The following is a 27,840-nucleotide window of genomic DNA, read 5'->3' as shown; positions in this document are numbered from 1 at the left end:
CTCGTCAGCGACAGTAGGCGAGAGCGGTCCATGAGGCGTCTATCCTTATATTATGTCTATGGGTGTTTCTGTGTGACGCAGGTGCTAAAGATCCCGTTGCTCACATGGACACAGAAGTTATAAATGGCAGGTCAAAGCCAGACTTTATTCATTAAATTGACTCAAATAGAAGTGTATTTGTGAGCCTGCTGCTTTAATTTTAAACTGAATACAGCTTCAGATTTTTGTTTTGTCCAGGTTAACTTAAAAAGAGGCTTATTATTGTTACAGTTTCATTTTCTAAACTATAGAAAAGTAATTTTTAGGGATACACAAATATGAAAATTTGGGGCGATATTGACATCCAATAATAATATTGCATTTCTGTCAGTATTTACCAATATTCAACTTCAATTGTTTTATTCGATTACGCAATTAATCACCAGAATAATTTATGGATTACTCGATTACTAAAATAATTGTTTCCAACAGGCCTAGGCAGAATTTATTCCTTAAATGTGTTTCCATCTCCTCTTTTGCATATCAACTTTTTCAGAAAAGCCAGAAACCACCTCTAGTATGCATAAACATCTGCAAAATTAATTTTAAATTTGCCGTTTCCACCAACCTTTTCTAATGCGGTACTTCAAAATGCGCATACAGAAACATTGACGGAAACGTGGCTATAGTTGGGGAAGTTGGGATTTCAACATGGCGACGTCCATGTTGCAAACATTACTTTTCATAAGCATACACTGTTGACATATTAACATTAGCGGCCATATTGAAACGCTAAGTAAGCCTTTAAATTCGTAACTGAGGGTTGTTGGAGTTGCTCCCACTTTCAAAGTGGGAAGTCCAACTTTTCGCGTTCCAGTTGATTTTTCCGAAGGGGAAGTCGGAATTTCCGGGTTCATACTGGAAATGGAATGCACCATTTTGACTTCTGTGACGTCACCAGAATATAAACTTTTCTTGGGGGGGGCGATAGGTTTTACCTTGATTAAAAGGTGATTTACAACAAAATAACAAAATAAATACAGAAAAAAACTGAGCACGGCATATTGTGCTGTAGGTGGAAAACTATTATAAAAGAATCTATCTGTCTTTATAAGTAGCTTTAAGCTCTTTAGTTCCAGTTTTAGGGGATTTCAGTGGTACAGTATAGAGTTGGAAAAGAGCCATGCTCTCGTCATTTAGTCTAGAAAAACGTAGGGTTGTTAGATGGCAGTGATTTACCTTTAGTTTTGAACGAGGCGGAGCAAAGCAAAGCAAAGTAAAGCATCCCCTGGCAGAAGCAGGCAGAAGAGAAGAGAATGAGTCTGGGCGGAGGAAGTTGCCCCACGGCTGGACGCTGATTTCTCACATGGTTTGAGACTCGCAGCGCCTCTGCGGGGATAACTACACACTAAAGCAGAGAAGCAAGCCTTTTATTATCGTTGGGCTGCGGAAAATAAATCTAAAGGAGACAGGGACGGAAGCCAAGGCAAGAACAGCCCCGGGAAAAAGGCGTAAAGACAAACTTTCTTCGTTAAGTAAGGGTAAGAAAATGAATGCACGCTTCTTGCTCCTCTATCTGACACCTCTCTGCGTTTTCTGAGGAAATTTCCCGAGAGTCTGAAGTTTTTAGGAAGCGCTTAGGCTCTCCTCGGGCCAGCACACTTCTCTCAACTTGTGTCTGGAGTATTGTTTTCAAAGGCCACCATGCTCACTGTTGTCATGACGATTCTCAGGAAACCCAACGCGAGGCACGTTGGGGGGATACAAAAGACACCAGATGCGGTCTGGAGCGTTGCTATAAAACTTTGTGTCTCGGAGAAAAACATCTCGGAAGATAACAGAGACGGTTAATTAAAGCGAGGCTTCTTTATTTGTCACTGAACGGGTCAGAAGCAGAAGGATATGTGAAAACTGTTGGGCTAAGGTGTGTCCTGTGTTTATACGAGACCAATTGTGACCCTGCTACTCAGGAAAGGGATGCTTTTAGTCGGCTCTTTGCTGTTTTATGGCCAGCACACATGTGGAAATGACTGACTTCCACAATAGTGGAGAATGAGCAACACAATTGTCTTGGGGGGGAAAAGGAAAAATGTGTGTGTGTGTGTGTGTGTGTGTGTGTGTGTACAGGGTATATATGGGAACAAAAAAAGTATATGAGGTTGTGTGCACGTGTGTAGAAGTAAGGAGGATCAGGTCAGGGTCACTTTACAGGGTCATGCATGAATATGCAGACAGACAGGGCTGATCAGGAGCTACACAGGCATGAATGAAGCTAATGACAAGCAGGGTTAGCTCACGCCTGCAGTGACTCACATTTATGATACCTGTTTACAGTCTTGTGCAAGGGAAGTTTTCATAACTCCAGGTGGTAAAGTATGACACAGTCATGGACCAGTGCCATACTTACTACGGAGTGCAGCGCTTGCAAGTAATTCAAGCAACACTGTCCATTATTATCATTCCTGCAGCTCAAACCAGTAGTACTTAAAAGTAGAAACTGGTGAGTTAAAGTTTATATTTACTTAAAGGAGAAATTTGAAGCTTAGTGTTGTTTTTTATTATTAGGATGAAACATTTTGGAGCGCCTGTGAAGTTTTCCACAAACTTTTATGAGTTTTTGTCTAGATTTGATTCATTATTCAGATTCATTATGAAGTAGAAGGGAAAGGATAGATGCACATTTAAATGTTTTTAGAAAGTTTTAAAAAGTGTCGGTTTTAGTTTGTTTTTAGTCGCTGTTTAATCTTTGTTTTCACAATGCAAAACTTTCTCACGATACTAAGAAAACCCTCAATGACATTTTCAGTACCGAACTTTTTCTAATAACTATTAGTGTGACGATATGTTTTTAGTAGTAGTAGTGTGATATTCCTGTATACCAAATCATGAGGGAACATAACAATAAAAGCGACTAATTTATGGAGGAATGCACTTTTGATTTAGTTGTGCAATTAATTTGGAAAAGAAAACAACAATGATCTGGATCCTGCAGACGGCTGTGGATTCATTCAGTTTTTCACAAAGCTCCATTTGATCCATCATCTGAGCGCATTGCACAACTCCAAACACATCAAGGCTTGGTTCTCAACCTAAACCAATAGCCCGAACAAGGAGAACATTAATAACAGACAAGGGGATTTTATTTTTATAGCACATTTTCAACACTTCAATGATTAGAAGGAAAATAAAACAACAAAAAATTAAAAACATTACACTGCTGTGGCAAAGAACAGGAAACCAAAGCCAGATTTTAAAAACAGACTTCTCTCTCTGATGCTCCAGTTGTTATCAACTAGAGGCAGCTACCAACAGGTGGGTTTTAGCCCAGGAACTCAGTGTTTCAGCAGTTTTGCAGTTTTCTGGAAGTTTGTTCCAGATTTGTGGTGTGTAGAAGCAGAATGCTGCTTCTCCATGTTCTGTTCTGGTTCTGGGGATGCAGACCAGATCCAGAAGACCTGAGAGGTCTGGACGATTGGGACAACAGCAGCAGATCTCTAATGTGTTGTGGTGCTAAACTGTTCAATGATTTATGAACTAATAGCAGCATTTTAAAGTTTTTTCTGGGTGATATTCTCTGTCTGCCTGGTTTTAGTCAGAACGCCAGCAGCAGCGTTCTGGATCTGATAGATTTTTCTAGGCAGACCCGTGAAACAGTAAAGATAAACACGTGAAGGAGTTTCTCTAGATCTCGCTGAGACATTAGTCCTCTAGTCCTGGAAATGTTCTTCAGGTGATAGAAGGCCGACTTTGTAACTACTTTTATGTGGCCTGGACAATGGTTTCCAGCTGTAAAAGGATCATTTATAATTTGTAATCGTCATTATGTGTCCATGGAGGGTCAAAATCAAAATCTACCTTATTCTCCAAGGAGCTAAATCATCTGGGATGAGCTGAGGAGAAGAGTGCGTCAGAGACTCTGGACAACTTAGAAGGAATTGTTTTTAGTTGAATATTGTTGGAGACATTTCTGTCCGTAAAACGTCTTGCAGAAAAACATCTGAATGAAACGAGCTGCAGTTTGCATGCATAATGCTAACCTTAATGTTTAAAGCAGTGGTTGGGTGCAACATAATGTGTAGCAGCATAGTTCAGGCGCTGTGGGGGTTATTTGTCTTTTCTAGGATCTATGGCTGCCCACCCCCTCCGCCTGTGTCGGGGCATGCAGCTGCATCTCCCCGGCCCGGCTTGCACCCGCAGGGGCTGGAAGCACTCTGAATAAGACGCATAAAAGACACACACGCTTATACTATACACTCATTCACTCTCTCATGTACGTGGGACGACATGAACAAACGTACATCAAAGATACATCTGTTTCTTATGCATGTTTGATGGGACAGGCAGGCAGCGGCAGGCCACCGCTGCAGGTTACTCTGCAGATTATTATGCATGGCTTGGTGGAGGGAAGGCAGAGGATGTGGATGGATCGGGTTTGGAAAAATGTGGCAACGATGCAGATATGTAAAAAACACTTATAACAAGAGGAATGTGTTTTTGTCTGTTTTGGATCATTTTTATGGACCATCTTAAATGATGTTTGGGTTTAGGAGCAGAGCTTCAGCAGGTGTTCTGTGGAAAGTTTTTTTGTTTTTTGTCCTGATTATACATTATAATGATCTAAAAGTAGTTTCCTGCTTCACTGTGTAAAGCAGCAGCTGCTGAAGGTAGAGCTAAAAAAAGATTTAAACATACTGATCATACAGTGGAGGGCTAAAAGTTTCTTTAGAAAATAGATTAAAAAATAAAGAATATACAGACACATTGAATAACTTAGAATGTCATTGGAAAGTTACTTTATTACAACAACCCAATTTCATGATTCATGTTTTAAACCTTCACTTCTGTCAATTTTGAATATTTTAAGTCAGATATTACACAAAAAACATTCTAATGCAAAAAAGTGGGCTTAATTTAAAGTATGCTTAATACATGCTTAAAGGCTTTTATTTTGAAAAGGTACTTTTAATCCGATAGAGCATATTCTAATTTACTGGATCCACTGTAAATTCACTGTTGCTGTGGGGTTAGTGACATCTTAAAGTTACACAAATGTAGCAATTAGAACTTGTCTTGGATTTATTTAGCTTAGTTTCACATTGGGTAGCTTTACTTTAAAGTATATTTAAGTATTTTTTTTAAACACGTTGGTTGTTTCAATGCCGCTTTGAAAACCTGATTTACTTTTTAAAGAGATCAATAAACTCTAAATATTCACCTTTACGTTTTCTGCAGCAGTCCAGAGATTAAAACCCAGTAAGGTTAACACAGGTCGCACCACATAGACACTTCATTTATAAAATCCGTCAGGATTAATGTTGGGTAACTGCAGGAGCATGTCAGGCAGGTTCATTTGCATTTATTGACCTTGCAGCTGAATGCTTAGCATCCGCTGCCATCGCTTCTCCTGGACGGCTACTCATTGCCTTTGACAGGAGCAGGTCCTGGCATATGGAGATACACACGTCCTCAGTTTACCTGAGCTTCACCTTCCAAAAAACACATCAACACACAGTATCAGGGGACTTGAGTCGAATTCATGTGAACGGTGGGTTTTCCTTCTCGCCAGATGTTCAGGCTAATTACCATGCTGGCTGGAGGAATAGAGCGTTATTAACATCCCAAACAGAGTTTATCCAGGTGCTGCAGCTCTGCAGAGTTACCTCACATTAGCATAGATTTTGGGATTTACATTCCTGTTTATTTTTTCCTCAGGTGAAAACTGGGTCAGCATAAAAAGGCTGATAAGGAAATCTTTCTGAATGGTTGATGGGGTTGAAGATCTGTCTATAAAACTTGTCTGTCTGTTCTTTTCCAATTGTTTCACGTTTAAGTGAAGGATTTGGATAAAAATGGGACAAAACAACAGGAGAGACACTGCAAAAACACAAAATCTTACCAAGAAATTTTGGTCTAGTTTTGAGTACAAATATCTTAGTACACTTGAAATAACATTTCTGCCTGTAAACGGACAATCTAACATAAAAGTAACTTCAAATATACAGAAGATATACAACCTTATTTTAGGTAAATAACTGCTTAATATTCATGAAAAAGTACTTGTTCCACTGCAGATAACTTATAACATGGGCACCATTACCTAGCAACCTCAACCAATATGAAGGCATTATTTACTTAAAATGAGCCTCTACGTCTTGCTGAAAAGTTACTTTTAAGTTAGTTTGTCTTATTTTAAATGTACTAAGATATTGGCACTAGGAATTAGACCTAAAATACTTGTTAAGATTGTGTGTTTTTTGTAGTGGGGCCAAGTCTTGCTCTGCTCCAATCATAAATCACAGAATGTGAGAACATCTTTGAAACTCAACACCTGGGGATCAGAGGGGCTTCAGAGGCCTCAGAGAGCAGCTGACAGAAGACAGCAGCGTGAACAATCCTAAGCCGTCTCTGCTTCCACAAAGATTAAAGAAAGTGTCAGTTTCAAAATGGAACATGATTCTACTGATGATTAAACAATATCTTTCTTCCTTCATAAGTTCCTTCTGTTTTCCCAGATTGACGAGGTCAAAGTGTTTCATATCTGTTTGTTTGCAGGGAAAGCAGAGAGGGATAGAAAGATCACCGCCTCAGTCCTGGGAGCCAGCGGAGCCCCAGGGTGCTGGGATGGACCAACTCATAGAGTAAGAGCTGCTTCATCAACAAGCTTTGTGTTTCCTAAATGCACTTCCTGTCTCTATTCTGAAACTTCCTGGAATGTCGTTGCCCACGCTCCGGCTGTACGCCTGGCATTAGGACGGACATGAAGTGGAGCATTTTACTGTAAAAAATCCTTCAAGTGTGGATACAAGCTAAAAGTTGGTTTTCATACTTCCCACTTTAATTTCAGGATGACAGACATTTTTTTTCAAGATGGCTGCCATTTTTGAGCCTTTCAAGCCATGAAATGTTAACAATTTTCATGACTTGGATGTACTTTATGCCCTTTCATATGTTTTTAACTTTGGTCATCATATTAATTCAAAATAAAATAAGATGTAGCACTAGAAACGGATCATATTAGTATCATATTAGTATCATTAGAATATAATATCATTAGAAAAATATGATATGTTTCTAATATTGATCGGTTAAAACTGTGAATTTGTTCTACAGTATAGTTTTTGAATTATTTTTGTTGAGTTGATATTTTTAGTGGTAAATGCTATTTTTAGTTACAGACATTACGGTTGTCAGTGTGGTTGTGTAGCTTACGCTGTGTGTGTGTGTGTGTGTGTGTGTGTGTGTGTGTCTGTACATACTGCTCTTACTGTGAAACTAAGGGTTTATTTCTAATAAACCTCACTGTTCATCTAATGCACAACTTGGAGGTGTGTGCGCCTTCATTCGGGGAATATTTGTTACAAATGCCTTTCAGCTTTCCTGTGTCATTTTCAGTGAGGACATAAAATTATCTGCGTGAAACTAAAACAGCTGAACGGATTTTCTTAAAGTTTCCAGGAACTGGATTTGCCTAACCCCACATCCCTCTTTCTCTATCTACTTTCATCATTTTGGTTTTCTACCTGTGCTGCTGTTCTTCCAGCACAGAAACTTCTTTTGCAGCCCAACCCTCGCTGTTTGTGCCGTGTAGCTGGGCAGAGAACGATAAGAGCCGTGGGAGTCCTCTCTGCCCCCCTCCAGCACATTCTGCAGATGACTGTAACTCAGCCGTACGTCGGGCCTGCTTTCACATACAGTAAAGTGTGTGTGTGTGTGTGTGTGTGAGTGTGTGTGTGTGTGTGTGTGTGTGTGTGTGTGAGTCACACACGCTCCCTGGCATTTCATTACTCGTCTTTCAGCAGAGTTGAAGCGGCATGTATAATTCATACCTGTGACTATGCCTAAAAACAGATCCGTGCTTACACGCTGTCCCTCCTACATGCTACGCCCCAAACCTGTCAGGTGAAAGTTTTCATCCGAGGTGCATCACAGCCGGCCCCCTGGCTCTCCGCTCGTACGTCGCGTTGACTGTGTCACCCCAGTGATGGGTGAATCATCCCTTCTGGCTCCTTTCTTTCCCTTAATGATTAAGTGACATCACGAACCTGTTGCCGCTCGGTGCCAAGCTGCAGGGTGCAGAGGGGGGTAACTTTGGTCTCCTGTGGGACCCGTGACTCAGTGATGAGTCACTGCAGAGGGAAAGGAGCTTTATAAATGCATTCCTGTGTGTAGGTAGACGCGCTCATGTTGGTCAACAACTGCTGACGTTTCTGCAGAACGTGTGGGCAAACGCAATAAAAGTTATGAGTGCGTGTTGTTTGCCACTACGTACTTCCACTCATGCACACTTACACTAATTATTCAAATTCATTTCTTTTTTTAGATGAACTTCATAAAACCTGAGCAGTAATCGCCAGTCATTAGGTTCATTCCAATTACTGCTGACGCAATTCTGTTAAAGCTGAACTTAATGACAGCGGCGGGTTATTTTAGTGCAGGTGAATTAGATTAGCGCATTCAGCCAACAGGGGGCGACACTAACATTATTACTGTGAATTGAATTCATCCAGTAAATTGTTTGTTTGACTGTTTGCCTTTTTATTGATTTTTTTTTTATGCCACAGCAGCAGCTCAGTTTGACATTTTCATCCCGTTTCTTTTGGTTTTAAACTTCTAGAACGTTTCTTTCTATGTTCTCAAAACCATAACAGGGTAAAATTTTCCCCTTTAAGATCAGACACTGTTTAACTATAAACATGATTGTTTTGTTCTCTTTCTTTCTACCAAATGCTGAGTGGAAAAAGTCTTCAGTCTGGCAAATAGCCTCTTTTCTGAAGGACAATTTTGTTGTTTTGTTTGCTTATTTTAGATATTTAAATGTTTTAGAGTCCCAGTGTTAAGTATTCAATTCAAATTCAAAAATACTTTATTGATCCCAAAGGAAAACTAAAACTGAAATCACATAAGATTCTTCCAAAAGTTGCTGTAGATGGTGATGGCTGTGAGCAGCAAGGATCTCCTGTAGCAGTCTGTGCTCCAGCGAATTATTAAAAATTAAAGTTCATTGATCTTTAAGAGGTTGTACTTGTATTATCTTACCATTATATTTCATGAAAATGCTTTCAAAACAGAAAAGTTATCATTTGTTGCAGTAACTTATGGGACAACTTATCGTCTGGAAAATTAGTTAACCAACAGACCCTGGCATGGACTGAAACTTACACTAATATCTTGTAATATTTCACTAATTTTATTTAAGTTACCTCAAAAAACACTTCCGATACCGATATTTGAGCCGATGCGATTCGATACACAAAAAGAGCAGAATTGAATTAAATTATTTTTGTTTTGTAACACAAACATAAATGTTCTGAATTACTAATTTATTTGATAACTCTGCACCAGTCCAGCTTAAATACACCAATATCTTGACAAACTTGGTCAAATATGTAAAAACAATGTTCATTCATGCAATCATGAGTAGAAGAGCCAATGTAAAATAAATAATAAAGAATACTTTACTCAGACATGTAAAAATAATCTGCAACAAACTTTTTTTTCAAATGCTTTAGAAAGTGAAATTAGGAATTGTAGATGTAAAATAAATAGTAAGAGCAGAAAGCATAGAGTTAAACTGAATAGATTCATGGATCAGGAACATTGTCACAAAGATCTAACATATATTTTAATATGAGCGATACAGATATTAATATCGGATCAGTGCATCATTAATCAATGATATTTGACTGATTTTGAGACGGTTTGTAAACGGATGTTGTTCACAATCTGGAAAAAAAAAAAGCTTATTTTCCAGGGTGAGATTATGCAACTGCTAAATGTTTTGGGGTTTTCCACGTTTCCACCAGGTGTGGAAAAATATGTCAGTATTTTAATGAACACATCAGAGATGTTAGGAAAACTAAGCTGTCAAAAATGTGACAAATGACCCCGAAAGCAAAATCTCCTGTGTTGAGGATAAGGTACCAGCTGAAGGTGATGCGGCTAATTTGTCATTTTGGGTTTTTAGGGTAATGAAGATAATAAATGCGACTGAATTTAACTGTTTATCACCGAGCAAAGTAGGTCAGTAGAGCGTTTCCTGTTTGTCTTAGAGAAAAAGGCAGAAATCTGCATTTTCAGAGGTGGATTAAATTTTTATGCATCAAAGTGATGAACTGGGTAAATAATATTTGTCATCACTGTTGGAGAAATAACTGGCCAAATTTGGTCATTTGGATCTGAGCTGTCAGGGCTGCACAAACAAGCCTGTGCTGTTATACTTGGCCTTGATGGAAACGACTTTAAAATATGATTCACTGGTGGTTTAGCTCCAATTCTCTGCTTGTTTATTACACCACACCGGGCGGTAAAAGCTTCAAACACCACTCTAGATGACAGTGACAAAGTAGATGTCTAAAAACAAAGGAAAAATCATTTCTGCTGTTTTCTTAAATTGCAGATGTGAGATTTGTTTGGGTAATGGCTCCGACGTCAGCGCAGCGACTTGTTTTTGCTGTTCCTGTGATATTTATCTGTTATATGTTTGTCACAGCTGAGTACTTGAGGAGCCGGTTTGGCTTGATCTCGTCGCTCTGCAGCCGTTCTGAGGGGAAATCTGCTGCATGCGTCTGGATTCAGAAGACAGATTGTTGCTTCATCTTCTGCTGCGTCTTTATGTACTCTTGCTTTCCTCTGAGTCGGACTGTTTGAGGCAGCAAACTGCAACGCCTCCTCTCTGTGTTTACAAGGACTAACGGCGCGTACCATCGAATGAGCAGAAAAATACCAAACTGAAAACAATAACATGACGAAATTCCTTTAATTTTAATGAGTAAAGCAAGAATTTCTTCTGGTGCTAAGCTAATGTAGCATATCGAATATAACTAGGAAAGATGGTTTCTTAGAGAAATCAACCCTGTGCATCCGAACTGAATCTATAAATATATATATTGAAATAAATACTTGATCAGTATCAATAGAACTGATAGAATATTTAATAATTTCACTACATTAAACATTAATTTCACAGCATTCTGGGGGATGCAGGTAGAGGAAAGGAGCTAGCCAGGATTAGCAAGACTGGCCAAGACTGGCAACTAACTCACTTACTCTTTGGTTACCTAGCAACAATCTGTTGAGTAGGGCTGAATCGATTAATCGTGACTAATCGATTGTTAAATTATTTGACGATTATTTCAGTAATCATTTAATTATTAAGTGGAGTTTACAAACTTAAAGTTTCTTTTGCTGAAAGAGCAACTCAGTCAGAGAAGTAATTAAGCCAAAGCTGTTTAAGAAATAAATATAAATATATATATGTTGCATTTAAGATGGGGGGGGGGGATAAACTATCTGTAAATCTGTGACTAATTGATTAATCATCAACTAATTTACTAATCAATTAATCATTAATTGGAGTTTACAGACTCCAAAAATGATTTTACCTATTTGTATCTTTTAATGTATTTCCACTGTTATATAAAAAATACATATTTTTTTAAAACTGATTAATCGTTAGAATTACTGATTAACTGATTAATCAATAACTAAGATAACTGTTAGTTGCAGGCCTACTTAATGGTCATGTTGTTTTTAATGCAGAAAGACTCCAGGGTTGGATTTGAACCCAGAACCTTTTTGCTGCTCCATTTTTTCCACAAAACAAATCACTCAACTTAAAATGAATAAATTCAAGTCCTTGTCAAATTACGTCCTCTTGATCTTGACCTCTTCATTAAATTGTATTGGTTTTATAATTTGTTTTCACTGCATTTTTCTCTTTGTGCTGATATTATTGGTATTTTATTCTATGCATCAGCTGCTTTGTCTGTGTTTTGTTCCGTATTTCCAGTCCAAGTGATGCCGATTGTGTTTTCTTGTTGTGACGACGTTTGGAGAAGCTCTCGTGTCGCATTATGAATTCCACTTCAACAAAAATAAAAAAGACGCAACGCTGAGCAGCGGCGGCCTAATCGCCTTTCAGATAACGGAGACAATGAGGAGCGACACTCAGCGCCGAACTGCCGCATAATGAATCACGGAGGGTCAGCTGGACGTGGACACAAACAGACGCAGCGGTCAGTGTCCATCAAAACAGGCTGAGGATGTTCAAAACAAAGACAGCAGCGGACGGCTTCGCTCGCTGCGTGAGCGTGACTCACTTAAACCAGACAAACTGAGAGACGTGGAAAAATAAGACGGATTTAGCAGCTTTTAGGGGAAAACGATACAGGACAAACTGTTTTTGTCACAATTTGGAGATAAATTTTGCATAAAACACCTCATAAAGCCAGGCTTTAATACAAAACTTACAGAAACACCGGTGTTGACTAAATAAAACTAGCTTAGCAGCCAGTTATGTTTGTATTTCAAAGATAACTTTGACTTTTTACCTTGCAAAAATGTTGATAACCTTTGAATTTTTCTGCAGTATGTCACAGTACAGCCAGAAAATAATGCATTTTATTAAGGCTATATGTGAAATTCTGTAAAAATAACAAAATCTCCCATTATTCAACTTTTGCTATCAAATTATTTGGTTTGGTTTGACTTTATTGAACATAGTGCAGGGTTTCCCCCTGCTCAGCCTGGTCATTCATCCAGCGGTCCGCTGTGTTTTGAGAAAAAAAAAATGTTTAAAGTTGACAGGAAATTTGAAAATATCACCTGATCATTATGTGTTATTGGAACACTGGAAGATCAATACCTAAACACCAACTATAAAGTCTTAAAAAAAGGCTGTCATTAAAAAACTAAAACAAATAAACAATGCTTAGCCTGTTGGGGCACAAGTAAAGCCTGGCAGCCCGCCAGGCCTATGATACACTGAGGGAAGCCCTGATAGAGTAATAAAATAATGAACAAAAGTCATGATCTGGGGTTTTGGTGAGGTGAGGGAGGACACAGGCAGACCCAGGTAAAGTGATGAGGATGATGATTTAATGACGATAATCCATGGGGCAGAACAACGGGGAGCACAACGAACGCATGACGAGGATCCGACAAGAGACAAAGACAACAGGTGGGACTAAATACACTGGGAGGGTAATCAAAGAAATGAGACACAGCTGGGATCAATCAACAGGGAAGACAGAGACTCTCAGGGGAACGGGCTAATAAACACAGAAAAACCTCAAAATAAACAAACAGAAAACACAGATCACCACAACAAAGTTATAATAAACAAAATAAATATAAAACAAATGCACACAAAACAGAAGAACAGTAAAGTAAAACATATTCACACAATCTTTACTATTGTTCTTTTTTCCAATTATTAATTAGTTAATGCTAAATTAATTAATTAATCTACAAATGTTCAAGCGTACATTAATGGATTGCTTTGTTATTGCATGTTAAGCAATAAAATAAAATTTAACGTTGTATAAAAAAGACTTAAGTGATTAAATGAGAAGTCTTCAAAATATGCCAGATTTGTTTTAATCAGATCCATTGATTAATCGGTTGAATAAACGATTGATAGTTGTGGCTCTAGTTAGAAATGACTACCTGAAAACTTGCTCATATCTGCAGTTATATTAATAACGATACGAAACATCAAATAAAATAGAGAAAAAAACATTCCTAAAAGCAGGAATTTCTGCCCTACGATTATCAAATCAGTTTCAAAATCAACCAAAAGCAAATTTCCTTTTGCTGTGCAAGAATTAAATGCCCTGTTGATGAAACAAACTGGGTGAAGCCTCCCACAGAAACAAGCTGTTCTCGCCGCCGTGCCTGATGGTAATTTAAAAAATAATTTTCGTTCAGTGTTTCTGAGTTATGTTTTACCAGAATTTAGCAACTTTTATTAGCGTTTGCTTTATAAACTACACGACTTAATGAACTACGCTTCCTGAAACAATTTACCAGGATTATAATTTGTGCAGGAATGAATCTGCAGGTAAAGATTGATGTCTGGCCTTTTTCAGGCTGTGTGTGTGTGTGTGTGTTTGTATGTGTGTGTGTGTGCGTGCGCGCGTGCGCGTTTGTTTGTAATACCTTGTGGGGACGATTTTCCTGACACATACTACGTTGTGGGGACCAATTGCTCCTTGTGGGGACCGGAGCCTGTTTTGGGGTCAGGGGTCAGAGTTGGGGCTAAGGTATGAATTGAGTTTTGGTTGGTTAGGGTTAGGTATGTGATGGTTAGGGTTAGGGAACGGGTAAAGGTCAGGTTTAGGCTGTAGAAATGAATGGAAGTCAATGGAAAGTCCCCACAAAGATGGCAACACAAATGTGTGTGTGTGTGTGTGTGTGTGTGTGTGTGTGTGTGTGCTGCCATTTGCTGCTCTGGGATCCCTCAATGCAGTTAATGTGTGAAAGGTGTGGGTTGTGTGTGTGTGCTGAAGTGTTCAGCCTATCGATCGGCCTCTCCTGTCTCCATCCGTCTCCGTCTGAATTCTCTTCATTCCCCGCTTCTCGGTCATGATTTGTTTTGCCGCCCCCCTTGCCTGAGCCGCCCCCCGCCGCCACCACAGCCCATTGATCAGAGAGTGGTCCAACTGTACTGCCCAGCAGGCTCGGGAATATTCTGAGTCGCAGTCTCTGAGTGAACACTGAAAGGACAGGAATAGATGAAGGTGGAGCGTGCTGTAACATCAGAGACTCTTAAAGCTGCTACATTCCTCACTTCTTCAATTTTTCCACAGAATTACAGTTTTATGTCGCAGAGTTTCAGCTTTTTTTGAACTGTGGTGGTTTGCTGTCCGGGGAAAGAGCGTGAAACAACTCTACTGATTAAATAGTATTTATATTACACAGCTGAAGTACATAAAGTTCACTGCAAAAACACAAAATCTTTCCAAGTAATTACGGTCTAGTTTCTAGTACAAATATCTTAGTACACATGAAATAAGACTAACTTAAGAGTAATTTTTCAGCAAGATATAGAGGTTTGCTTTAAATAAATAATTCCTTAATATTGATGAAAAAGCACTTGTTTCATTTGGCAGATAAATTAACTTATAACATGTGAAAATGGTTTGTTATGAGTGAAATAATCTGCTAGTAGAACTAGAACTGGGTTGCTAGGTAACGGGCTGGGCCTGGCTGGGGTTGCTAGGTAACGGGCTGGGCCTTTCTGGGGTTGCTAGGTAACGGGCTGGGCCTGGCTGGGGTTGCTAGGTAACGGCGTCAGTGGAACTAGAACTTTCTCACCAATATTAAGGACTTATTTACTTAAAACAATCCTATATTAGGGCTGTGTAATTTTATTGATTCTACGATACACATCACTATTTTTTTTCCCTCAAAGTATCGATTTTTCATCTGCGGGGATCAATACGTTAAATCCTACTTTGAGTTTTGTCATGAATTAAATGACAGCTATCACAAATGACATTTTTTACCCACATGTACATTAAAAATGACATTTAATGAAAGACATGTAATGAAACATTTACAATTAATTAAATAATGAAATTTAATAGATAAACTACATTATCTAATATAAGTGAATAAGACAAAAATGGTCCCTTTTCTGCATAACCAAATACACAAAGCCACACAATTAACATTTAAACAAAGCAAATGTATAACAAATATATAACAAAAACATTTATTACACAGTGTTACATCAGTTCAATTAATTCAATCCAAGTCTATAGAACAGTTACAAAATATCACCAAAATCACTCTTTCAGAAAATCATAAGAAAGTATTGAATCGTGTTGAACCATATTGTTTGCTGAATATTGTGATATTGTGACATATATATACATATCGTATTGTGAACAGAATATCGCATATTGCATTGTATTATGATGTTAGTGTATCATTACAGCCCTAGCCTCTATATCTACAGTTCTACTTTGAAGTTAGTTTTGTCTTATTTCAAGTGAACTAAGATATTTGCACTAGAAACTAGACCAAAAATACTTGGTAAGATTTTGTGTTTTTGCAGTGCAGGATAGTGAGTGAAACAAAGTTGCAACAGAAATGTTTAAATTAAAGCATTATGATCAAATATAGAAAGACTATATAAAGACACGTGAACACATCCGTCCTGTGAAGATTATTTTTATTTCAGATATTCTGTCTGTAACTTTAATTCTGACAAATAAAGGTCTCTGTTTGAAACAACGGCAGAGAAAAAACCGAGAAAAGGACGAGAAAAGTCAGGCAGGCTGATGGTTCGGAGGGAAGAGAAAGAAATGGTTATAAAAATGAACACATGCGCCGGAGAGTGAACGTCAAACCTCTGAAGGGAATTCAGAAACACAAGGAGGAAGAGCTGAGCTCCAGCTACTGATAGCTTTCCTCTCTGTGTGGCTCCAAAATAGTTTTGGCAGATGAATAATTCATTCACTGCTGTTTTTTGTGTTTACTTTCAGTCAGAAAGCAAAATGAATTTTCACTTTGGAAACATCCGCAGCATTTCAGCTGAAAGGAAAAATATAAAATATCAAACATGAACAGAGTTTGTATGAATTGTTCAAAAATAATTATTCTGTTCATCTTTTATACAAGAGTAAGCAGATATTTATCATTCTATAAGTCCAAACATCTGACCTATCTTTGTCTTTTCTTACAATTTTGGTTACTGTTCTGATTTTATACCAAATATTAAACAGTTGTGGCTTTAAAGCTGCAGTTTTTAAAAATAATTTTACAGATTAAAGTCCTCTTAGTATCATGTTAGGTATATAATTTGTATTTGACTGTGAAGTCCTAAAGAAGCATTTCTCAAGAGCAGTATTTGTTTATGTGGCTATGAATGCTGCTTCATGCAGTCACTAAAAAATAGTAATAAATAGTTGTTGTCACTTTTGTCATTATCACAATACTTCCACAAAATATCACAATAAAACTTTAAATCCATATTGTCCTCCTGATGCATTATATTACAAGTTAAAAAGTGAAGAAGTGAGTTAAAAAATGGCAAAATGATGTAATTACTCAGCAGCGTTTTCTGCAGAAATCAGTAGATTGATGCACAAAAACAACAGTTGAAACAATAACAAGTTAAACTGGATGAGACGATAAATTGTCCCAGAAGTTATTGCAATAAACAATAATATTGATGTTTTGAGACAATTTTTAAGCAATATAATAGTAAAGGCACAATAAAAACTTAAAAATTTAGTGAACATATAAACGCTGGAACTGGAAGACATTTTAATAAAAATAAACAGAAAAAACAAATGAAAATAATTCTGAACAAAATTGTCCTTCAAGAAAGGATGCGTTAAGACTAAGACTCCAAACTGAAGACTTTTATCATCCATCTTTTGGTAGAGAGAGAGAAAAGAGAAAAATGATAAATCATGCAAATGAAAATTATCCAACTCATTTTGATGAATCATTATGGTTTATTGTGGCAGGCCTTACAACAGTATTCACAGTGCAGTGAATGCTGCCATTTTTATTATCACAGGAATCTTTGATATCCTTGTGGAGACGTAATCGCTCCGTCTCCCAGCATGCCGGGGATCGACACCGCCATGCTCTTTATGAGTCAGGAGTTAAAGGCCCAGCATAGCGGCCCCAGGATAACGCCTGTCTGCGTGCAGACGTGCTCCAGCTGCGACATTCAGATCCATTTCTACTTTAAGAAAACATCGTGTTTTTTTCGCTGTCCTCAAGTCTTTCATCCTCAGACTCTCAGCTTCGTTTCTTCTGTCGACGCCTTTTGATCATAACAGTCTGTAAGCTGCCCACAGATTGTGAATAAGCAGCAAAACCAGAGACTGCGCTGTAATTCAGACATAAAAAAAGAAAATTAATGCAACACAGCAGCTTGATTCAAGCACTAATTCCACCAACACCTGCTGTGGCAGTAAAAGTAGCAGTTACACCTATTAGGCAAATGCATTCAAACACACTTCAACTCTAGACTCGCATCTAAAAGTACCTCCACTGCTGCTTGGACGTTTTCACATAAGTGGCTATTAGCATGACTGCAAGATTTGTACTTTCTCAGCATCTGGGGCAGAGCTCTGTAACATGTGAATAAAGGTGATTTTAACTCGGGTTAAAGTCTTTCTAACTTGAGACGTTTTCTTTCCTTTCTGTTTCTGGTCCTTCTGATCTGAACTAATCAGAAGGACTAGTAACCGATTAGTAACAACTAGTAACTGATTATTCTGACGATTAATCGATTAATCAATAAAACAATTGTCGCATCGTCCAGATTTTTCATTTAACAACTTGAGTCTTTTCTACACAATATTAGAAATGCATTAAAAGATGAAAATAAGCAAATAATTCAATTATTTTTTGGATATTAAAATGATATTGCCTAACATGCATTAACATAGCCTTCCTTTAGTGTCCAAGCTTTTTGTCATGTGAGCAAAATTAGTACTTTCTCAGCATTTAGGGCAGAGCTCCATGACGTGTGAATAAAAGTAAATTTAACTGAGGTTAATGTCTTTTTTTAAGCTTCATGTGTTTTCTTTCCTTCCTGTTTTTTTAAATACCAAACACTATCATCAGAATAATTCTAACCTATTATTCTGACGATTAATCGATTAATCGGATAAAACTGTTGTCACGTTGTACATATTTTTCATTTAACAACTTGAGTCTTTTCTACACAATACTTTTTCAAATTATTTTGGACTCGATTGTCAAAATCTTTGCTACATTTATCCAAGTTTAATAAATAAAACAAAAGCTGATTTGGGTGCAGCAGAGTCGATTTTTCAGAAAAAGTTTCTAGATTTTATAATAAAACAAGATTTATTATAAAATCTTGTTTTGTACTTAACATTTTCCACTGAAACAAATTTGCATCATTCTTGAACTGCAGCTGGTGGCCACAAAAACACAGTCCTCGGGCCACAAATGGCCCCCTGACCACACTTTGGACACCACTGCTTTAGCGTACACTTGTTCAGTTGTAGGAAAAGATGCAGCTAAAAATATACTATAGTCTAATCTGCTGATTATTTTTTGGATCAATAACAAAAGGTGCTTAAAGTATTTCTACTTTTTTATTGTTTTTTACTTTTTCTTTCAGAGTTGAATCCCAGTTGCGAGAAAAACACTGATATTATCATTTCCATTAAAATTAGTGCGTTATTTCAACTTGTCAGAGTAAGAATCAGGACAGGGAGAAGCTAAAACATAAATTATGGCTCAGTGGGCTTTAGTGAGCCAGTGATCCGTGACGGTGAATCTGCACTTGCAGCAGCATCAAATCTTCCTCCCAGCTCAGCAATATTTTTTTTATACCTCAACCATGAAAACGCATGCTGTGAAAATACCATAGACTCAGCCTTTACAATGTTTAAAAACGGCTGTAGCAAATTTCCAGAATAAACACAACAACCGAGGTAAGCAGGATTGAAATGCATTCATCTTCAGGGAAGAGCCTGAAGGGACCTGCAGCGAGTTTTTCCTTCCTGACTCTAAAACAACATGGATAATGTCTGTAAAAACACTGCAGTACAGAAAATTTAAGACCCCAACTCCTGATCTTAAAAGATAAAGACATTTAATCATTACCTTCTTTAAAGTCAGACTAATTAAAGGATGTTAAGGGTATATAATTAAAAAGTTACCTTCAGAAATGAGAAGGTAAGAGTGACTGGATGAAAAGAAAGTGCTGCGGTTTTCCCACTGAAGCTTCCTGTCCTCTCTGGTGCAGCCCACATAATCCACAGCGATTAAGCTGCTAATTTCCTCCTCTTGGGGGATTCACCAAGGCTTTGGCTGTATCTTATTTACTCCAGGTACACAGCAGGAAACAGGAGAAAAAGGTGTCTGGTAAAGTTTCTGCAGCTTCAGTATCAAAACACCAGGACTGATTAAAATGATTGAGTTGTTGTGGATCAGGAGAGTCAAACTCATTTTCATTTTGGGCCATATCAACAGTCTGAATGTTCTTACAGGGCCGGTGCGTCAGAATGTACTGATAAGATTTTTCTCAAACTTTGGGTTTAATTGGCTGCTGCCCAGCCTTACTTTATGTGAAGTTATAGTCCGTGATCGATACGGCGATTAATAAAAAGTCACATTTAGCATCATATATTAGCACAAATAATGCAAATGTGATTTTGATTGCAAACCAATCACAAAATCTAGGAGATTATAATAAGTGTTTTAAGAAACACTTATTGAATGCTGAAACAAATCACTGCTTATTCATATTTTAACAGTTTAATGGGTTTTATCAGGATATTCTGGCTCAACTGGCCCTTTAAGGACATTCAGATTTGCATCAAACTGTTTTTTAATTAATTTATCGTTGATTAAAATTTATTGGGACAACGATGAATCAGAATTCTTATGATAAACGATAAACGATGCGATAAATGCCCCAATGCACTGAATTTTTTCTCTTTTTATCTAATCAGATCTCAGCCTGACTGATTGTTTTGTCTCAGTTAAATTGGACGACAGAAAATCCAATAAGGAAAGAATCTGAAGTTTGTCTGCGAAACCGTCTTGTTGTTATAAATGTGACCCAGGTGAGTCAGGATGGATTAAATGTGACACGGTTTGGGTGAGTGATGCTGAGGGGACATGAGAAGAGCTGCTGTCATCCTGTTTGCTGCTCCGCCACCAGCTGACTGTTTGACGTGGCTCCCTGTTTATCTGCAATCAGAGCTGTAACCATTCAGGACAGATTTCACTGCCGGGTGCGACACACTCCTACGTGAAGCTGTCAACTTGTGACCAAATCTGTTGGGATGCCTGTCAGTAGCGGGTCTGGGCCAGGCCGGGCCTCGGTAGTCGAAAGGAGCGGCTTCAGGAGAGCTGCAGAAAGTCAGAGAGCAAGTCTGAGGACGGAAGCAGGAAGTCTGAAAATGTGACCATATTTTTAAAGGTTGCAAAGCAGACAAGACTTTTTATGGCCTGATCCAATGAAAACGCAGAGAAATGCACTGAAACACATTTATCAGTGGCTGAAAGAAAGGAACATTTTTCAAATCAAAGATATTTAAAAAATATTGTGTCTTTGAGATTAGGGGTGCACCGATTGCAGTTTTCTGGCCGATCGCCGATTACCAATCTTTTAAAAAGCCTAACCTGCCGATTCCGATTTTTAAATGTTGCATAGCAGACGAGACTTTTTATGGCCTAAACCAATCAAAACGCAGAGTCTGTGCAAAGAAATGCACTAAAACATATTTTAATTTAAGATTCTATACAAGGAAAATCTTTGTCAACATGTTATTCTGCTTGGAAGCACATCTTTCAGGAACTGAAAGCAAAGATATTCAAAAAAATATTGTAATTTCTTGAGTTATTTGATAATCTAGGAGCATAAGACTTAAATTAATCAATCAATCAATCAAATTTGATTTGTTTAGCATCTTTCAGCAACACGGCAGTTCAAAGTGCTTTACATCATAAAAACACAAAGTCACAGAAATGCAGTCGACAACTGAAGCGTTTCATTTTACCATCATTACACATCAGATCATTGATTATTGTTTCATTGATTATTGCTTCATTGGTTATTGTTTCTAAAGGAACTCTAACCAGGTATTTTACAGTCTGTTCTCTCAGTGGACTGTTGAACTGGATGATGATCTCTGTCTTCCTGGTTTTAGTCAGAACTCCAGCAGCAGCGTCTGGTTCTGACTGATTTTCTGAAGCTGCGCTGTGAGATCAATGCAGCTAAAGTTAAACACATTGTTGAGTTTCTCTAGATCTCGCTGAGACATTAGTCCTCTCATCCTGGAAATATTCTTCAGGTGATAGAAGACCGACTTTGTAACTGTCTTTATGTGTCAGTATCAGTCAATCACCTAAAATTAAGAAAATCGGTACCAATCAGTGCAGCCCTTTGGGGATTTCTTCCTGTTGCCCAGAACTGCAAAATAACCAGATTATTTTTCAATTCACTTCAAACAACAAAAACCAACATATTAAAATGATTTTGCTGCCCTGAAACTGTAAATAACGAGGAAGTTGTTGATCACTGGATGTTTTCCATCTTCTTTCTCTGCTTCCTCTGCTTCTGTTTCCTTCCAGTGAAATAGAGTTGCAGTCAGTCGGACTGACAGGTGAAGCTGGATTGTGGCGCAGGTGTCCCCAGATTGAGAGAGCAGAGAGATGGAGGATGTTCTCCGCTCTTCAGCTTTGATTGGGAGACATGTTTTCAGAAAAAACTCCTGCATGAAAGATGAAATGCAATAAATAAAAGAGAGCGAGGGGGAGGGGGAGGGCTTCGGTACAAGCATCATTTTCTCCCACGAGCCTGAGAGGAGATCGCCGCTCAGCCGCCCTCCCTCTTTCATTTCTTCCCCTCTCTCTCCTCCTTCTCGTCTGCTCTCCAGCGGAGGGGAGGAGGGGGCAGCGCTCCTGCTGTGTCGATGGGAAGGCAGTTACAAACGTTACTATTTTCAGAGAGTCAGTCAGTGTGCACGCTCCGCGCGAAGTGGCAAGCCGTCGAGGCAGCAAAAAAAAAACAAAAGCAAAAACCAGGCGCAGAATTCCTGAGACGCTTTGGGAAAAGATGGAAGTGATGCCCGGGAAGCCTCGGACCCGCCGCTGAACCGCGCCAAGCATCCGACCGCAACGGACACTTCCAAGTCTGGAGGAACTCTCGCCGGGGGCTGAATCCGGACTTTTCCAGGTTTATCCAAGAGTGGGAGGGAATAAAAAGGAGCCTGAGAGGCAGAGGAAGAAGGAAGGAAAGAAGAAGGAAGGAAGGAAAGGAAAAAAGAGAAATGGCAAGTTTCGGGAAACTCACCGACTACTTTAACCGCCGCAAGTCTCGAGAAGAGCTGCGGGTGGGGAGAAGCTCGCGGCGCAGTGGCAGCTACTGCTGCACAGTGGCAGAGGCCAGGTAACCCCTGTGTGTGTGTGTGTGTGTGTGTGTGTGCAAAGGCATGCCAGCCTAAATGGCACCCTATAGAAACCATCACTTCTCTGCGTTTAAAACCAAGAGCACCTGCTGAGCTGAACACACACCTGTCAGAATCACAGGTGTTTGCTTCGTAGTGGCTCCCTGTTTGTGTGCGTTGTGTTACATAAGTGTGGAGGTTGCAGTGGATGTGTGCTGTCAGGCTGGAGCCCACTATAGGTCCTTCCCACTGACTCAACGCGGAGAGTCTTTCTATAGATAGAAAGAGAAAAGCGTGGAGTCAACATGCTGGTTATGTGGAACGACGGAGCGTGGAGGGAGAGGTGGAAGCAGCCAGCAGCTCACATCTGCTTCACACGTTCACACCGTCGGCTTCCTACTAGCACTCAGGATGTGTTGCTGTTTATCATTCAGCGGCAGGGAAGTGGATTTACAGCAAACTGACTGCAGAGAAATGGGGAAATTATAAATACTCCTTCATCTTTTAGATAAAAAAATCCAAAATTAAGAATGAAATCTTCTTTATTGGATTTATTCTACATTTAGAGGTTGTAAATAACTAGATACAAACAGATTGGCAAACTGATTATACATAAAATAATTTCAGTAGCATACTCTGAGATTTGAGTTAATCTATTATAGGGCTGAGAAATGATTAATCGTCAACTAATTTATTAATCAGTTAATCGTGAACTGGAATATACAGAATCGAAAAATTGGACTAATTGCTGAGAGAACAATATACTCAGAGCATAATCTGTTCATTTATTACGGGGCTGAAATGATTAATCGGATTCATCATGAGATTCGTTTCTTAATTTATTAATCGATTAATTGTTAACTGGGGAATACAGACTCAAAAACTGACTAAATGCTCAAGGAACATTATACTTACAGCAGTAATGAAGGCACATCTGCTCAAAAATATATACAATTTACATTTGTATATATGTCCATAATCTGAAATTTGGGTTAATTTATTATAGAGCTGTAATGATTAATCGGGTTAATCGTCATAATGATCATAATCGTCAACAAATTTATCAATCAATTGACTGTTAACTTGATCATACAGAATCAAAAATGGACTCACTGCTGAAGGAACACTATACTCAGAGGAGTAATTGACCAAAATCTGCACAGATATACGTTTGTATTTTGCATTGAAGATGAAAAAATCATCCCTTTGTAAATATAGTTTAAGCTTCACATGTTAAAATTATGTAAACAAAATTCTCCTGTAAGCACATTTTGTTTTGTCCTCAATCAGATGATCCAGTAATAACACCTAGATCAGCCCTGCACTGGCGTCCAGCAGGAAAAACTGAGTTTTCTACATGTTGATGTTCAATGTTTTACCTGCAGCTGCTGCAGATGATCAAGTGCTGAGTACAGGAACGCTGCGTTTCCATTTTAGGCAGTAAGATGTTTAGTTTTTTATTTAAAGAATAATTTACATATTTTATTTGCATCTTTGTATGAATTTATAATAATGTAGACAAACACTTCAATAAAAAAATCTGCAAAATTTGCCAGTTGTTTATACGATTAATCGATTAATTGTCAGAACAGATCGATTAATCGATAAGTAAAGTAGTTGTTAGTTGCAGCCCTTCTTTATCCAGTCCACCTTGCAGGTTCACTGGAGGATTTGGGTCTGAAGGAGGCTGCCGTTGAACCATTTATGGATCGATTTTGTCATGTTTCTGGACCAATTGACGACCCATTTTTCAGATCGTCACCAGATGGTTAGTTTAAATTTTCTGTTTTCTTTTAAAGAGTTTGTGAAACTGAGAAGTTTCCCAGGGCTCTTGGTTTAGAAACAAGCCCACAGCATCACACATCCTCTACTTTACCTGAAAGTATACACCAGGTGCAAAGTTGCAGTTAAGTGGACGTTTACGTTTGGAAACGAGCCCAAGGCACCATTTTTTTCTTCATTACTTTAACCTCTCTTCCTGTTCTTCTCTCTGTACATTTTGCAAAGATCGATTGAATTCAGTTCTAAAATACTTTATTTATCCCAAATTATAAAGTATTAAAATTTCTTGGTTGCATTCATTAAAGGGATTTTTATGGGCGCCAGCATTTTCAGTGGTAATAATTACCACTTGAATAAATGTAATCAAATGAAATGTTGCATTTTCCTGACCTTGTTGGTGTGAAACTCACCTGCAGCTGAATTTATTTGAATGTTTTTTTCCCTTGGGGAGCCAGTAACTGTTGTGCTTTACTTGTATCACCTTTAAACACTGAACCATCCCAGCAGACACAGTTGATTAAAACCGTTCAATTATATTTTGTCAGCGTTCTCGTATGCAGCATAAAAATGATCTCATCACGCCAGTTAGAGTTTCCACTTCATCACAGTTTCACCCCGTTTTCTGACACTTTTTAGTTTTGTATAACAGCTCTTTAATTAGCTCCATGAATTATTTAAAAGGGAAATCTGGTGGCGCATATTTTACATCCTCTGTTAATTCTTCTTGGACTTGCTGTATGTTCATATGTAGGATTTAGTTGTTTGAACAGAATAAATGTTATATTTTATGATACAACAAAGAGACAAATTACTGCAGGAGTCATAATCATTCTCCAATAAAGTCAAGGAACAACAGTTGTTTTATGTATATTGTAAATAATTCACTGTTGTATAATAATGCTCTGCAAAAACCTTTAAATTATGATGCAGAGAAGATATGAAGGCCTGAGAGATGAATGTTTATTGATTACCAATCGGAGCACAATGCTGTTAGCTAGGGGTTCTGCTAATCCACAAATGCGCTAATTTAAAAAATATATTTATTTTATTAATATGTATGTATTATAATCAGCATCAAAAATATACCATAAAGTATAAATTGTGTTCACATTACATACTTACAAAGTTAGAACAAATTTAAAAAATCCCAAAATGAATGTAAAACTTAGTGGATCATGTTGTGCATACAACACAAAGCTCTCGGTCAATAAATTAAACGTTTAAATGTTTTCAAAAACCTGAACAAATTTAACATCTTATATCTGTAAGATAAACTCCATGAACCCAGATAATCTGGTGAAGATGCTCCCAAAAGGATTGAACGGTGTCACATTCAATGCAAATGCGCTAATAGTTGAGCTAATTTATTGTTTTGCTAATTCTTCTTGGGACACATGGTCAGTGTGAATATGGCTGAATTTAGCACTTTAGCATTAGCTTCTGCTAAACAGGATGCTGGTATAGTGCTTTAATGTTAGTGGAACAGCTTCTGATTAGTTCTTTAACGTTAGCGCTGCTAGCGTTTTAGCTAGCTGCTTTTGGCTAGCTTTATGCTGTCAGACTGGCTCTGCTGAAGTGATTTTTTTTTTTTTTACATTTTTTTTTTTTGGCAGACTTCAGTGTGTTTAACAGCAATTTAATTAATGACCATACAAAGGTGTTGGTCATATTTTACATTTTATCCGGTTGGTTTGCATGGAATGAGAAAAATATTTGCAATCTACATGTCATATAAATTTAGATTATGTTTGTCTTTTTCATGGAAGTGCGTAAACTAACAGATTAACATCAACAAATGCCCATATAGTGATGAATCTTTTTGATTGTTCCAGTAGATCAGAGAGTTTGTTCTTCAAACATCAAAGCTTTAATATGAATGTCATTTATGATTCTGGTGTCCAACTCGGAGTGTTTTGGGGGAGAAAATTGATGCTTTATATTTTCCAAACATTATATTTTTTACTCACAGACAGAGTGTTAATGTGGGTGGAAAACAACTCAAGATGTCCTGCCTTTATGAATCCCTCACATCCCCACAGTTTGTCTCCCACTCAGCGTCTCTTTCTCTCAAGTCACCCCTTCCTACGCCTCTCCATCTTTTCATGTGTTCTCTCAGAAACTTTCCATTTCTATCGAACCATCACTTATCATTTTCTCTCTCTGTCGCCCTTTCTTACACCAGTTCCCTCAAAGCCGCACCAACACATTAACACTCTGCCTCTTGTTTTTATTCGGATGAAACCAGGTGGAAACATGCTGTCAACGGTCAACAGGCCTTAATCCAACAGCTGTTGATCACAGTCGTTAGATTTTCATGGTTCGATATCGTTAAGTAAAAACAACAGAGTTTCACAGGATTTACACAAAAAAATTGCATAACTGACATAAGTATGGTTTGTGGATGACTGAGTGTAACCCAGATATTTGTGTCTTGTGGACTGCCACAATAATACTCCCAGTCAAAAGGTGGCACCAAATGCAGCAGATAAGAAAAAGAAGAAAATTTATTGTAGAATTGAGGAGGAGTTCTGTAAAAAACAGATGTTTTTCCAACGTGAATGAATAAAAAAATCATTAATTTTTCTTTTTACATTCTTTTCTTCTACTCTTTTGAGAAAAACAATGGCGAGGGAGAGGGAAGTAGGTCCCTAGCTATGCTAGCTTGTCTAGCATAGCTATTCAAGCTAGCATAGCTTGAATAGCTATGAAAACTTTAACATATAGATGTGCTGTGGAATTCTGTGTGTTTCGGTTCAGCTGCAAAATAAAAAAAGGCGACCCACACACCAACTCTGACAGATCATCAGTAAAGCAGGTGTTTAAATTAATCAACCAGTGCTGTTAGCTTAACTAGTAGCAGCGTTAGCTAATCTACCACAGCAATCACTTAATAATAATCGGAAAATAAACATCAAGTCTGAAAACATAAAACTCTAACAGCCTGAGTGTCCTGTTCTTTGCGTGGGAAATGTTTGAGTATTTTATTTTTTGTTTGTGAAATCCTGAAACATGAAGTGGCGTTGTTGTCAGTTGCTATGGCAACGAGTCAGCGTGTAGTGTAGCTGACACAGAGAGCGAGAAAAAAGTGGTTCTGAGTTGTTCTTTAATGGTTTTTCTGCGTTATTTTTCCCTTTGCTGTAAAGCAAAACGTTAAATTAATGACAGCTTCAGGTTTCGCTGAGGTAACGGGATTGTTCTGTCGATGTAAAAGAATCGTCTTTTCGCCATCCAGCGTTGTGCGCATGCATGAAATTTCTGGATGTGGATAAAAACATGAATGAGGTCCATGCAGCAGCACACTATCGCCCCCTAGATGCTAAAAAAAACATGTCTGAGTCCTTCATCAGTTCTAATTCAACCGTTGGTTGTTGACAATTATTTTGTGAATAGATGCTGT

General features: G+C 38.1%; 1 protein-coding gene and 1 long non-coding RNA gene across 3 annotated transcripts in view; one reads left to right on the top strand and one right to left on the bottom strand.

Annotated features, from left to right (window-relative positions):
• The window catches only part of LOC107838585 (uncharacterized), a 15,382-nt gene extending 14,082 nt beyond the window's left edge, over positions 1 to 1,300 (bottom strand). Inside the window, exon 1 of the long non-coding RNA XR_001664673.1 lies at positions 1,219 to 1,300. This is a non-coding gene — a long non-coding RNA (uncharacterized LOC107838585). The remainder of the gene's footprint in view (positions 1 to 1,218) is intronic.
• ankfn1b (ankyrin repeat and fibronectin type III domain containing 1b) overlaps positions 1,289 to 27,840 on the top strand; it is a 185,559-nt gene continuing 159,007 nt past the window's right edge. Inside the window, exons 1-2 of one of the 2 annotated variants that reach the window (XM_007571506.2) lie at positions 1,289 to 1,520; positions 6,532 to 6,617. In XM_007571506.2, the coding sequence (XP_007571568.1) occupies positions 6,601 to 6,617 (17 nt within the window). In that variant the 5' untranslated portion in view covers positions 1,289 to 1,520; positions 6,532 to 6,600. Of the gene's footprint in view, positions 1,521 to 6,531; positions 6,618 to 21,590; positions 22,664 to 27,840 lie in introns of those variants that run through there. The other variant, XM_016681439.1, reaches the window with a different exon arrangement.

The sequence above is a fragment of the Poecilia formosa genome, unplaced genomic scaffold, assembly GCF_000485575.1.
Source record: "Poecilia formosa unplaced genomic scaffold, Poecilia_formosa-5.1.2 Scaffold281, whole genome shotgun sequence".
NCBI lineage: Eukaryota > Metazoa > Chordata > Actinopteri > Cyprinodontiformes > Poeciliidae > Poecilia > Poecilia formosa.
Note: the sequence above shows the minus strand (reverse complement) of the source record. Positions and strands in the feature narration are given on the sequence as shown.